This window comes from Bufo bufo, chromosome 3 (assembly GCF_905171765.1).
Source record: "Bufo bufo chromosome 3, aBufBuf1.1, whole genome shotgun sequence".
Lineage (NCBI taxonomy): Eukaryota > Metazoa > Chordata > Amphibia > Anura > Bufonidae > Bufo > Bufo bufo.
In genome coordinates this window covers 30,307,354-30,321,409 of record NC_053391.1, presented here as the reverse complement: position 1 = coordinate 30,321,409, position 14,056 = coordinate 30,307,354, and the positions used below count along the sequence as shown (strand labels likewise).

Below are 14,056 nucleotides of genomic sequence, written 5' to 3'. Positions count from 1 at the left end.
TACATATAAAAGAATAAAAAATATATAAAAATATAAAAATATACACTAATATTGGATGTTGGTTATATAGTTTCACACAATGTTGTGCCAATCCTACAATGATGACATAAATTTACAACATCCAATGTTCAATACTGGTCTATATTTTGTAAAAAAGAACCGCTGTAGGAAAAAAGGACCATAAATGTTCACATGTGAATTCCTAGAAGGAAAGAAAATGAAAGTCCTTTTCGGTTCTGTCCCGAATGTGGACAGACAGTGCGAGGTGATATTCGCTTGGAGTAGAGTCAATATTATATCGTAGATGACTGTCTTTTTTTCTTATAAGTATCGTTTTAACGATTAATAGTCATATGCGCTTGATGATTACCCACTATGTGGGCTTACCTTCCCTTTATGCCGGTCAGTTGGTCGGATTCCTCTGGGCTCGCTGGAAGCCGGCGTCCCGGCTGTAGCGCTGTCAGCGTCCCACGTGGGTTTGGAGGAAAAGTTTGTCGCTCCGGAAGTGACGTATTGAAAGTTGAAATAATTTACTTCTCACAGATGGGTCATGTTCTGATCTCCAATTTGGATCTCTCAGTACCAAATTGGAGATCAGAACATGACCCATCTGTGAGAAGTAAATTATTTCAACTACAGTGCACTGTAAGTTTTACCTCAGCCGCTACAACGAACAGCCGAGTCTGAGCGAACCATTGAATACCATCCTACATGCCGATACGTCACTTCCGGAGCGACAAACTTTTCCTCCAAACCCACGTGGGACGCTGACAGCGCTACAGCCGGGACGCCGGCTTCCAGCGAGCCCAGAGGAATCCGACCGACTGACCGGCATAAAGGGAAGGTAAGCCCACATAGTGGGTAATCATCAAGCGCATATGACTATTAATCGTTAAAACGATACTTATAAGAAAAAAAGACAGTCATCTACGATATAATATTGACTCTACTCCAAGCGAATATCACCTCGCACTGTCTGTCCACATTCGGGACAGAACCGAAAAGGGCTTTCATTTTCTTTCCTTCTAGGAATTCACATGTGAACATTTATGGTCCTTTTTTCCTACAGCGGTTCTTTTTTACAAAATATAGACCAGTATTGAACATTGGATGTTGTAAATTTATGTCATCATTGTAGGATTGGCACAACATTGTGTGAAACTATATAACCAACATCCAATATTAGTGTATATTTTTATATTTTTATATATTTTTTATTCTTTTATATGTATCGATTAAACATTGTGATTTGCATTCAACCATATGGTCCCGTGTGTTGAGAGTGCCGGTCTTTCTAATTATATACGTAATCAATATATATGGCCTGCACAACTCCTTTAATACAAGGCCCTTACTAATGACCTCCTTTGCTGACTTGATAAAGTTTTCCATCCCATTATACACTGCTCGTTTCCATAGTTATGACCACTCTACAATCCAGCAGCAGTGGTCGTGCACACACACTATAGGAAAAAGCGCCGGCCACTCTGGTGGCCACTTTTTCCATTAGTGTGCAAGTACGACCACCACTGATGGATTGTAGGGTGGTCGTAACCCCTGAAACAAGCAGTGTAAAATGTGATAGAAAAATGAATCCAGCCAGTAAAGGAAGCAATATGGACAATCACAATACATTAGTAAGTGCCTTGTATTCACTTTCTCTACATGATGAATGCTATTTGTTGAAGTGACACAACCCCTTTAAGGTTTTGAAATGCCTTATAATCTTGAATAGAGATTAGTGAATTTCTTGAAATTTGTTTCAAGTCCGCAGATTCAATTGGGGTACGAATAAATTTGACCCGAATCGAAAGTGCCTCAATTTCCCTGAAAAGTCATGTATGACACTCTGGGGTCTCCTAGGTCTGTATCCAGTCCCTTTTGAGCTCTGTAACTTTAAGACACCATTAGTGATGTCAGAGGGGGAGTGACATATACAGTATATGGCTATGTTTAATAACACACTGCACCACTGGTTTTTATTTTTAAATTAAAACATGGTCCACAAATTATCCCTTTTTGGTGGCAGGTCTTCTCTGTCTCCTGACTTGTGAAAAGAGTGTCCCCTATTTTGAGAAATCTGTCCAAATAGATTTACAATAGATTGGAATTCCTCTGGAATCCAAATTTTTTGAGAAATTTGAGATTACTTCTGTCAGTTTACAATCGATTCTCTCATCTCTATTCCGTAATAATCAACGGCCGCTGCTGCATCTCCACGTCATGCAGATCACAACAACCAGTGATGGGGCAAGGTGGAAGGGGGGGGGGGGTCGGGGGACTGCAGCCAATAGCAGGCCGCGGTGGTGACTTGCTCCCCTGGCATCACAGGTGATGTCACCCATGATGCAAGGAAGCAGGGACCGTCGGGACCTGCTACTGAGGAGACTGAGCCGCGGGCTTGCAGAGATCTGGAAGGATCCGGGCGTCAGGGACCAGGTAAGTATGTTCTGTATTAGGGACCCTTGCATTTCCGGGAGTGTTTACAGGATCGGATAACCTCTTTATTGCTGGCCAACAGGTGAATGCTGTACTTTTGCTGATTCAACCAATATTGTGAGAAAAATTAGGAAGCTAAGGAGAATTTTACAAAATTGTACATTTTAAACTTTTGGGCCACAAATAGCTTGCCTTAGACTCTCTCCAGGCTTGGGTGCCCACAGAGAGGACTCTGAGTGTCACCACTGGCACCCATGCCATACGTTCGCCACACTGGCCTAGTGCATGTACTGTAGCTTCTATTCCTGCCCCCAGTGACCGTAAGCCATACATCCCAATATATCAAAATGACCGTCATGGAAAGGAACTATAATAAAAAAAAAATAATTCAGTTGCCCATTGTGCTAAAAACTGTTTCCATTTTACTTTTATATTTTCTGGTTATAAATATAATATAAAAAATACTAATATAAAAATTACATCAGTATAAAGATCCATGTATAATTAAAAAAAAGATGCTAAAATTATGGCTCTTAAAGTCGCATGTGCTGAAAAAACAGCAAGGAAGGGGGAAAATGGCCTGGTCTGGAAGTGGTTGTTTGCTACCACCGGCTGCCATCCGTTTACCCATAGCAATATATGTTGGGGTGAGTGAGACATTACTAATGTTGTCTTTGCGTTAAAGAGCTTGAAATGGGTTGGATACAGTCTCAGAAGACCTCAGAGGATCATACACCACTTTTCAGGGCAGTTTCAGTTAAGACCGAATTTATTCAATCGAATCTGATGGCCGAATTGATCGAATCGGAACCGAAACAAATTTCAGGAAATTCATTCATCTCTATTATATAGTACAGGCCTGGTATGTGTACTTACCTTTGTGGTATGTTATAGTACAGTTTACATTCTTGCCTTCGGATAAAGTTGACCACGAATGGAGCAGCGTGCTTGTGACTATGATGAAGTCGCCGGTTGTGTTGACCTTCTCTTCTCTACTGATGGGTCGTCCTTCATTGCTCCAGGTTATTGTAGGTTTCTGTGTTCCAGATGCGTAACACTCTATAGCAAATAGGTCATCCCGGTCTTCAGCAAATCACCAAGAAAAGAAAACGTAAAAACTTTATATTTATAATGACTTTCAGCTTACTCAATTCTGTAAAGAACTAATAATACCATACACTGATGTAAATAACCTCCAACATATGGATATCAAAAATAGCTCCCTGCCTTACTTTAGCTAACCTTGGAGAACGTTGTAGGATCCACTGATGAACCGGCAATACGGAGACGTCTTGGGACAACAGGGTAGGTGATATTTGAGGGCACAACAGGGATAGGTTTACATTTCTAGGGTTGACAGGTTTAGGCTTGAGGATAGTCTCCCAACCCATCAGACATACATACACAACCCCAGTCATTACCTGCTCATTGTGCCTATTACTCCTCTCTTTGTTTTTGACCAATTGGTATAATGGACACATTTTTGTAGTACTTATTTGTATTATGCATCCTGGTTTTGTATCAAAAGTTACCTTTTTTAAGGGCTTGTTACAGCTCTGCCCATAATGCCCATATAACAGCATGCCCATAATAGTGCCCATCATGGTGCCCAATATCAGTCCCTGTCAAGGTGCCCCCTTAATAGTGGCTGTCACAAGGTCCTAATAGTAGTGAGAGCTGCAGACACTGAGTAAAAGTGTTCCTGTGCAGAAAAAGAGAGGCTGGAGGATTTTTTTTTGTTCACTTGGATGTTTTTGAAAATATGAAAAAACTGGCCAAACATGAGGGTAAAATTGGCTGATATGGCTGACAATCATATGAAAAATTAGCAAGAATGTTCACCATGGCTAATGCCATTCATCAGCAGGAAAAGTTTGAAAATGTTGGCTGAGATTGGCTGAAACTACAAAGGCATATTGTGACGACCTTGGGCCCACTAGGTCGTGCCTGGGGTATCCCTGGCCCCTTAATAGGTTTCTACAAAATATGTCCCTCTTATAGAGCAAGTAAACGTGACACCAGCTTGGGTTACCTTGCAGCTTGATAATCATAAGGTAACTCGTGTAGGTGTGATATATAGACCACCTAGCCAAGTCAAATAATTAGATGATCTACTAGTTGAGGAAATAGCTAAAATGACATTGAAAGGGGAAGTTATCATTATGGGAGACTTTAATCTTCCTGATGTAAACTGGAAAACCAAAATAGCTAGTTCTGCCAGGAGTACAGATATTCTAAATTCCCTACTGGGATTATCTATACAGCAAGTAGTTGAAGAGCCAACCCGGAAGGAGGCCATTTTAGATTTAGTATTCACAAATGGGAATTTGGTATCTGATATTACTGTAGGGGAAAGCTTGGGATCTAGTGATCACCAGTCAGTGTGGTTTACTATAAGTACAGTGACTGAGTCACACCACACAAAAACAAAAGTTTTTAGATTTTAGAAAAAATGACTTTTCTAAAATTAGATTAGTGGTGTACGAGTCCCTATCAGATTGGAACAGTTTCAATAGAGTCCAGGAGAAATGTGACTACTTAAAAGTGGCACTATTGAAGGCAACAGATAATTGCATTAGGCTTGTCAGTAAAAGCAAAAAAAGGAAGAGACCACTGTGGTACTCAGCAGAAGTGGCCAAAATTATTAAAAACAAAAAAAATAGCATTTAGGAATTATAAAAAACAAACAAACGAGGATGACAGGCAAATTTATAAGATTAGACAGAGAGAGGCCAAACAAGTTATAAGAGCTTCTAAAGCACAGGCAGAAGAGAAATTAGCTCAGTCAGGGAAAAAAGGCGAGAAGGCATTCTTCAGATACATAAATGAAAAAAGGAAACTAAAACAAGGAATTACCAAATTAAAAACAAAAGAAGGAAGGTATATGGAAGAAGATAAAGAACTAGCTGACTGCCTTAATGAATACTTCTGTTCAGTTTTTACAAAGGAAAATGAAGGAAAAGGACCTCAGTTAGGAAGGAAGACTAATGAATCTTTTGATGCATGTGTCTTTACAGAGGAAGAGGTTCTAAGTCAGCGGTCTAAAATTAATACAAATAAGTCACAGGGGCCTGATGGGATACACCCAAATCTATTAAAAAAGCTTAGCGGTGAACTAGCAGAACCATTAACAGATTTATTTAACTAATCACTGGTAACAGGAGTCGTCCCAGAAGATTGGAAATTAGCAAATGTTGTTTCCATTCACAAGAAAGGTAGTAGGGAGGAATCGGGCAACTATAGGCCAGTAAGCCTGACATCAATAGTGGGGAAATGAATGGAAACCATACTTAAGGAGAGGATTGTGGAACATCTAAAATCCCATGGATTGAAAGATGAAAAACAGCATGGGTTTACTTCAGGGAGATCATGTCAAACTATGTCAAACTTTGATTGGGTGACAAAAATAATAGATGGTGGAGGTGCAGTAGACATCGCTTATCTAGACTTTAGTAAGGCTTTTGATACTGTCCCACATAGAATGCTTATCAATAAATTTCAGTCTTTGGGCTTGGACTCCCATATTGTTGAATGGATTAGGCAGTGGCTGAGGGACAGGCAACAGAGGGTTGTAGTCAATAGAGTATATTCAGACCATTGTCTTGTTACCAGTGGGGTACCTCAGGGATCTGTTCGGGGACCCATATTTTTTAATATCTTTATCAGCGAAATTGCAGAAGGCCTCGATTGTAAGGTGTGTCTTTTTGCTGATGACACAAAGATTTGTAACAGGGTTGATGTTCCTGGAGGGACACACCAAATGGAAAAGGATTTAGGAAAACTAGAAGAATGGTCAAAAATCTGGCAACTAAAATGTAATGTTGATAAGTGCAAGCTAATGCACCTGGGCCGTAAAAACCCAAGAGCAGAATATAAAATCAGTGATACAGTCCTAACCTCAGTATCTGAGGAAAGAGATTTAGGGCTCATTATTTCAGAAGACTTAAAGGTAGGCAGACAATGTCATAGAGCAGCAGGAAATGCTAGCAGAATGCTTGGTTGTATAGGGAGAGGCATTACCAGTAGAAAGAGGGAGGTGCTCATGCCGCTCTACAGAGCACTAGTGAGACCTCATTTGGAGTATTGTGCGCAGTACTGGAGACCATATCTCCAGAAGGATATTGATACTTTGGAGAAAGTTCAGAGAAGAGCTACTAAACTGGTACATGGATTGCAGGATAAAACTTACCAGGAAAGATTAAAGGACCTTAACATGTATAGCTTGGAAGAAAGACGAGACAGAGGGGATATGATAGAAACTTTTAAATGCATAAAGGAAATCAACAAGGTAAAAGAGGAGAGAATATTTAAAAGAAGAAAAACTGCTACAAGAGGACATAGTTTTAAATTAGAGGGGCAAAGGTTTAAAAGTAATATCAGGAAGTATTACTTTACTGAGAGAGTAGTGGATGCATGGAATAGCCTTCCTGCAGAAGTGGTAGCTGCAGATACAGTGAAGGAGTTTAAGCATGCATGGGATAGGCAAAAGGCCATCCTTCATATAAGATAGGGCCAGGGGCTATTCATAGTATTCAGTATATTGGGCAGACTAGATGGGCAAAATGGTTCTTATCTGTCGACACATTCTATGTTTCTATAAGCAGCGGAAGCACAAGGTTCCCTTTTGTATATGATAATGTTGGTACCCAGGGTAGGATTGCCAGAGTGGCGCAGGGTGGTCTACAGTCTCTGTAAATGTTATATACATGTGTCACGGTGTTCCTACCTGGACATTTGTGGATCCCAGACGTGGTGTGGTCCGAAGCAGTGCAAAAGGGGTGAACTTGGATGGGGAATAAGTAGAATAAATGGAGTCCAAACTTTGTAGTAACATTGAACAGTTGCTTTTACTTGGCATAAATTGGTAATCCAAATAGTTTCCAAATGGTATCTTGGTCATCAGCAAGTATTGGCTTAACGTTGGCAGGCAAATACTTCTCTGCAACAATCTCAGCTCTGCTATGCTAGCTGGAGTAATAGGAACTTTTCCTCTTCTTCTGGAACTTAGGTTTAGCTGTAGTCTCTCTCTTACTTGAATCCTAGGAACTTCTTGTCCTGGCTTTGGGGTACCTCAAGCTCTAGCTTCAGCTTGGATGTGCCCAACCCCTAGTGATAAGGCTGGCGTAGGACTAACAGAACCTGTCCAGACAGCACCAGGCCTGCTGCCTTCCCCTGGCAGGGGTTAAGTCAGACAAGACTCCTCACACAACCTCTCCCCACGAGGAGGTAGGGTAGACTGACCTACTCACTACCTAAACTCCTCCCTCTCTAGTGAGGGCTGGAATGGAACTAGAAGGTTCCTCTCCAGAGAAACTATCTCTGCCAATGCTGCCGCCATCTGCTGGTAGACCAGGCAATTACATGAACATAAACAGGCTAGTTTCACACTAGCGGCAGGGGACTCCGGCAGGCTGTTCCAGCTTGTAAACAGCCTGTCGGATCTGTCCTGCCGCTAGTTCACGTGTGCCCCCGGACTGCACATTATTAGGAGATGACACGTAGTACATTAAATGCTATACATTAGCACATAGGAGATGGTAGCAAGGTGCTAAAAGGAGTGGTAATGGCACTCCAGGACATTACAATAGCATGAATGAGGTTTGGGAAATAGTAAAGACCTGTTAAAGTCCATTCCTTATAACCCTCAACGCTCTAAAGTCCATTCATTATAACCATCAACGCTCACCTGGAACACTTCTCTTTTTCTTCTCTGTCTTTTCACCTGACATGCTTTCTTTCCTTGGCGGATGGAAGTTACACACTGGAGATATGACGTCACTAATCCATCTGCCTATCTGAATGGTGGTCCCACTTGGTTCTGAGTTCTGTATTTTTATCTTTTGAGGGTCTAAAGTGACACTGAAGTCCACTGGACTCTTACAGATGACTTCTTTGATTCCATCTAATTGGGAAAAATGTAGCAAAGTGGAGTTTAATACAAAAATTACACATTGAAGATATCTAAAAAATATATATGACAAATAGAAATGGTAAAAAATACAGATCTGTCACTTCCTATTGTGACTCTCATGCCTGGAAATGCTGTACCTAATTTGGCAGAATCTCCCTTCATCAGGTGTTTCTTATACAGTAATTGTATACGAGTCTCTGAAATAGACTTCGTTTCAGCTGTGTGATGTGTGAAGGGTTTCTTGCAGGCTCGGCGCGTTTCACTTCCCCTACTACATCTCACTGGGATTTAGATCAGGACTTTGGTTCAGACACTCAGGAATTTTCCAATGGAAAACTAAGCCAATTTTGTCCTTAAAGGGGTTGTCGGAGCTATATAAAGACTCAAGCCACCCGTGTGCATGTAGTAAAATAACATTACAATTATTACTCGCCCTTTTTGTCCCCAGCTTCTTCCAGTACTGAGCTCCAGTCCTCCTACAGTGATGTCCAGTGTACTGCTGAGGCCAGTGGTTGGCTGCCGTGGTGAGATCTGGTGTACTGCTAAGATGAGTGGTTGGTTGCAGTGTGATGTGTGGTATACTGCTGAGGCCAGTGGTTGGTTGGCTATCAGTCAGATTTTTTTATTTTTATTTTTTAAAGGACAGTTGTTTAAAGTGTAACTGTCAGATTTTTTTAATTTATCACAGTTCTGATAGATATAGACATCAGACGTCAGGTAGTCACTAGTGTAATTTACGGTAATTATAATATAATCACAGAGTACCTGTCACGCCCTGCCCTGTTGGTGGTCTGAGGAGATCTGTCAGAGTTGCTGCACGTGACTCGATCTGACAGGCTATTTTGTTGTGGGTTTGAACTGAATCCCACCTCCTCCCAGGTGTTGTTCTTTAGGTAATTGGTGAGGCTATTTATTTCTCCCTCTCCCTATAGCCTTTGCGGGTTATAGTTCGGCCTTGTGTAATCTCTGGAAGTTTGGTGGATCGTTTTCTCCAACACATCTCTAGATACGTCCTTTTCCCTTTTTTCCTTCTGTGTCTGTTGTTACTAGGCCTCTAGGGTGACACTAGCTCCTTCGGTTGTTAAAGGAGCTGGGTGTCTCTTTTCCTCTTCCCTACAGCTGAGGGTTTGGTTCAGTGTGTTATAGTCTTAGGTACGTGGGCATGTGCATATCTATCATTGAGATATGCACATGGGCATAGCAGCTTAGGGAAAGTGTTTTAGGGATTGCTAGGAGGTGACCCCTTTGTTCCCTAGCATTTGTGGCCTAGTCAGTTGTTTTGATTGCCTTGTCGTGTTCTGTTTCCTTCCCTTATCTTACCTACCGTGACAGTACCTTCACCAGTGTAAAACGTAACCTTTACTGATGATCATTAACCCTTTCAAGACCAGGCTATTTTTCACCTTTGTGACCAGGCTTAATTTTGCAAATCTGACATGTGTCACTTTATGTGCTAATAACTTTGGAATGCTTTTATTTATCCAAGCCATTCTGAGATTGTTTTCTCGTGACATCTCGTACTTAATGTTAGGGGTAAATTTGGAATGATAACGTATACCTTTAGATTATAAAAAAAAAATCAAAAATGTACAGAAAATTTGGAAAAAAAATGTATTTTCTAAATTAGAATTTCTACGCATTAAAGGCAGATAGTGATACCTTATTAGAGAGTTTTTACTAAAGATTCCCTATATGTTTACTTTTTGTTGGCATCATTTTAAAAATTACATTTTATTTTTTTAGGACGTTAGAAGACTTAGAATTTAAGAAGCAATTTTTAAAATTTTCTACACATTTTTAAAACCGACTTTTTCCAGGACCGGTTGAGTTCTGAAGTCACTTTCAGGTCCTTACATAATAGAAACCACCCATAAATTAACCCATTTTAGAAACTAAGCCCCTCAAATTACTGGAGGATTTTTTTTTTGTTCACTTGGTTTTTGAAAATATGAAAAAGTTGGCCAAACATGAGGGTAAAATTGAAAAATTAACAAGAATGTTCACCATGGCTAATGCCATTTATCAGCAGGAAAAGTTTGAAAATGTTGGCTGAGATTGGCTGAAACTACAAAGGCATAGTGTGATGACTTCGGGCCCAAAAGGTCGCGCCTGGGGTATCCCTTTCCCCTTAGAAGGTTTCTAAGAAATATGTCCCTCTTATAGAGCAAGTAAACGTGATGCCAGCTGCGGTTAAACAGCAAAAGCACAAGGCTCCCTTTGTAGATGGAAATGTTTGTACCCAGGGGCAGGATTGCCAGAGTGGTGCAAGGTGGTCTACAGTCTCTGTAGATGTTATATACACCTGGCCGGCACCCCCATAGAAATGCCTATTCTTGTCCGCAATTGTGGACAAGAATAGGACATGTTCTATTTTTGTTATCTGTGTTTTTGCTATCCTCAGAGTCAGCTTGAAGTCAAGGGGGCAGCGGCCTCCTTGCCTTAAGTCAAGCTAAGCCCGCCCCTTATCTGTCCTCCCTTCACTGTGATTGACATCCTGCTGTGAGGCTGGGATTGTGCAAGTCTCGCGCATGCGCAGTGCGCTCCTTGTCACTGCGCGATCCCGTCTCCGGCTCCTGCACTCTGCCGGCTGCTTTTCTCTCTCTGCGCATACGCTAGGCTTTTCCATCGTGCGCGCGCGTCCGGCGCATGCGCTTACTGCATGTAGGTAAAGACAGAGACCAGACTTTCCATCTAGATTGCCATCACTGCATCACCAATGCTCCTGTGCTGACCCAGAATGACCCTCTCCAGGCCTGGCATTTTAATTGGGATTAAGGGAAGTGTAATACCATATTTTCCCCTTTCTGCTATATCGATCGATTACTTTGATTAGCCTTTCCTGCTGTTTTTCCAATTTTATTTATAAAGCCATATTATTACTATCATTATTTAACTGGTCTGCGGTATGCTTTAAAAGGGGCTTATAGTACCTGCATTGTGGACATTGGGTGTGTGATGCAGATGCGATATGTTTGGTCCCAAATTTGTGGGAATTGTTATTCTTTTTGGCCATGAGAATTCCCATTATTATATGGGCATTATCACAATAGTTTACTCTGATTCACACACATATTATTGCCTCCATTTTTGTATTGTTTGCTTTGTGGAGTTTTTTTTGTTATATGTGGTCCTCTGATGAACTGACCCCAGAGAACGGGTCAGAGAAAGTTTGCATTCCTAGAACATACAGGGAGTGCAGAATTATTAGGCAAGTTGTATTTTTGAGGATTAATTTTATTATTGAACAACAACCATGTTCTCAATGAACCCAAAAAACTCATTAATATCAAAGCTGAATATTTTTGGAAGTAGTTTTTTGTTTGTTTTTAGTTTTAGCTATTTTAGGGGGATATCTGTGTGTGCAGGTGACTATTACTGTGCATAATTATTAGGCAACTTAGCAAAAAACAAATATATACCCATTTCAATTATTTATTTTTATCAGTGAAACCAATATAACATCTCAACATTCACAAATATACATTTCTGACATTCAAAAACAAAACAAAAACAAATCAGTGACCAATATAGCCACCTTTCTTTGCAAGGACACTCAAAAGCCTGCCATCCATGGATTCTGTCAGTGTTTTGATCTGTTCACCATCAACATTGCGTGCAGCAGCAACCACAGCCTCCCAGACACTGTTCAGAGAGGTGTACTGTTTTCCCTCCTTGTAAATCTCACATTTGATGATGGACCACAGGTTCTCAATGGGGTTCAGATCAGGTGAACAAGGAGGCCATGTCATTAGATTTTCTTCTTTTATACCCTTTCTTGCCAGCCACGCTGTGGAGTACTTGGACGCGTGTGATGGAGCATTGTCCTGCATGAAAATCATGTTTTTCTTGAAGGATGCAGACTTCTTCCTGTACCACTGCTTGAAGAAGGTGTCTTCCAGAAACTGGCAGTAGGACTGGGAGTTGAGCTTGACTCCATCCTCAACCCGAAAAGGCCCCACAAGCTCATCTTTGATGATACCAGCCCAAACCAGTACTCCACCTCCACCTTGCTGGCGTCTGAGTCGGACTGGAGCTCTCTGCCCTTTACCAATCCAGCCACGGGCCCATCCATCTGGCCCATCAAGACTCACTCTCATTTCATCAGTCCATAAAACCTTAGAAAAATCAGTCTTGAGATATTTTTTGGCCCAGTCTTGACGTTTCAGCTTGTGTGTCTTGTTCAGTGGTGGTCGTCTTTCAGCCTTTCTTACCTTGGCCATGTCTCTGAGTATTGCACACCTTGTGCTTTTGGGCACTCCAGTGATGTTGCAGCTCTGAAATATGGCCAAACTGGTGGCAAGTGGCATCTTGGCAGCTGCACGCTTGACTTTTCTCAGTTCATGGGCAGTTATTTTGCGCCTTGGTTTTTCCACACGCTTCTTGCGACCCTGTTGACTATTTTGAATGAAACGCTTGATTGTTCGATGATCACGCTTCAGAAGCTTTGCAATTTTAAGAGTGCTGCATCCCTCTGCAAGATATCTCACTATTTTTGACTTTTCTGAGCCTGTCAAGTCCTTCTTTTGACCCATTTTGCCAAAGGAAAGGAAGTTGCCTAATAATTATGCACACCTGATATAGGGTGTTGATGTCATTAGACCACACCCCTTCTCATTACAGAGATGCACATCACCTAATATGCTTAATTGGTAGTAGGCTTTCGAGCCTATACAGCTTGGAGTAAGACAACATGCATAAAGAGGATGATGTGGTCAAAATACTCATTTGCCTAATAATTCTGCACTCCCTGTATAACATGTGCTCCTTTTTCCACTGGTGATCATATTTAGACGCCACTTGTTTATTTGGGAGCATATATGGATTATGTGCGATTATTTATCTATGTTGTAGCTTTATTATTTTCTGATAAATGCATTGACCAATGACATTACTGTTTGACTGTAGTCATTAAAGGTCTCTTCTCGGGTGGCGGTATCTATACCTTGTCAGGGACATATAGGGCCTACCAGGAGGTTCCTAACAGAGGATCGCCCCTATCGGGGCGGCCATTCCGTTTTGCTAGGCAGGGCTTGTAGTTTGATAGGGCAAGTGTGAGATATTTTTCCTTTCCTTTTCCCACCCAGCCTTATTGTCAATTGCTTTTTATGGGCACAATCTGGGTGAGTTTTAATGATCATCAGTAAAGGTTACGTTTTACACTGGTGAAGGCACTCTGTGATTAGAATTTTTTATTTGCTAGCTTATTGGAGCTAGGCATGTATACCCGCGTTAGTCTGTCAATGATTGCCAAAAGATCTGTAATTACCTTATAAAAGCTTTCAATAATGTCCCCTGTCCCTTTCCACTGGTTCCGTAAAAACTGTTGCTAGGGCTTTTCTGTCTACCCTTTAGTATAAACAGAAGACAGACACTGCACACTGCATACCTGCATTAGGATTCACAGTAAGGAGGCGTGTCTCTCAGTAATCCAATCTGATTGGCTGGCGAGAAACTGCTGCCTAAAGTAAGTGTGTATGGGGAGTGAGGGAAGGCAGTTTTGGCCTCAGAGAACTGGAAGAAGAGCCATCTTGAGAAGATCCTCATATTGTATGGGGTTTAAACAGCCATAACTAAGGGAAAACTCAAGGAAAACAGTGGTATGTGAAGAAACTAAAGATTGCTTTATGCGTAATGCTGCCGCAGCAGTAACATGTGCTGAAATTGATTCTTTGATGAAAACATGACAGTTACACTTTAAGGCTTTCT

The 14,056-nt window shown here is 41.2% G+C and overlaps 1 protein-coding gene across 1 annotated transcript in view; it reads right to left on the bottom strand.

Annotated features, from left to right (window-relative positions):
* LOC120993597 overlaps window positions 1-14,056 on the bottom strand; it is a 114,013-nt gene that overhangs the window by 30,091 nt on the left and 69,866 nt on the right. The window contains exons 6-7 of the mRNA XM_040422072.1: window positions 8,126-8,341; window positions 3,316-3,522 (exon numbers count right to left, since the gene is read on the bottom strand). Of these exons, the coding sequence (XP_040278006.1) occupies window positions 3,316-3,522; window positions 8,126-8,341 (423 nt within the window). The remainder of the gene's footprint in view (window positions 1-3,315; window positions 3,523-8,125; window positions 8,342-14,056) is intronic.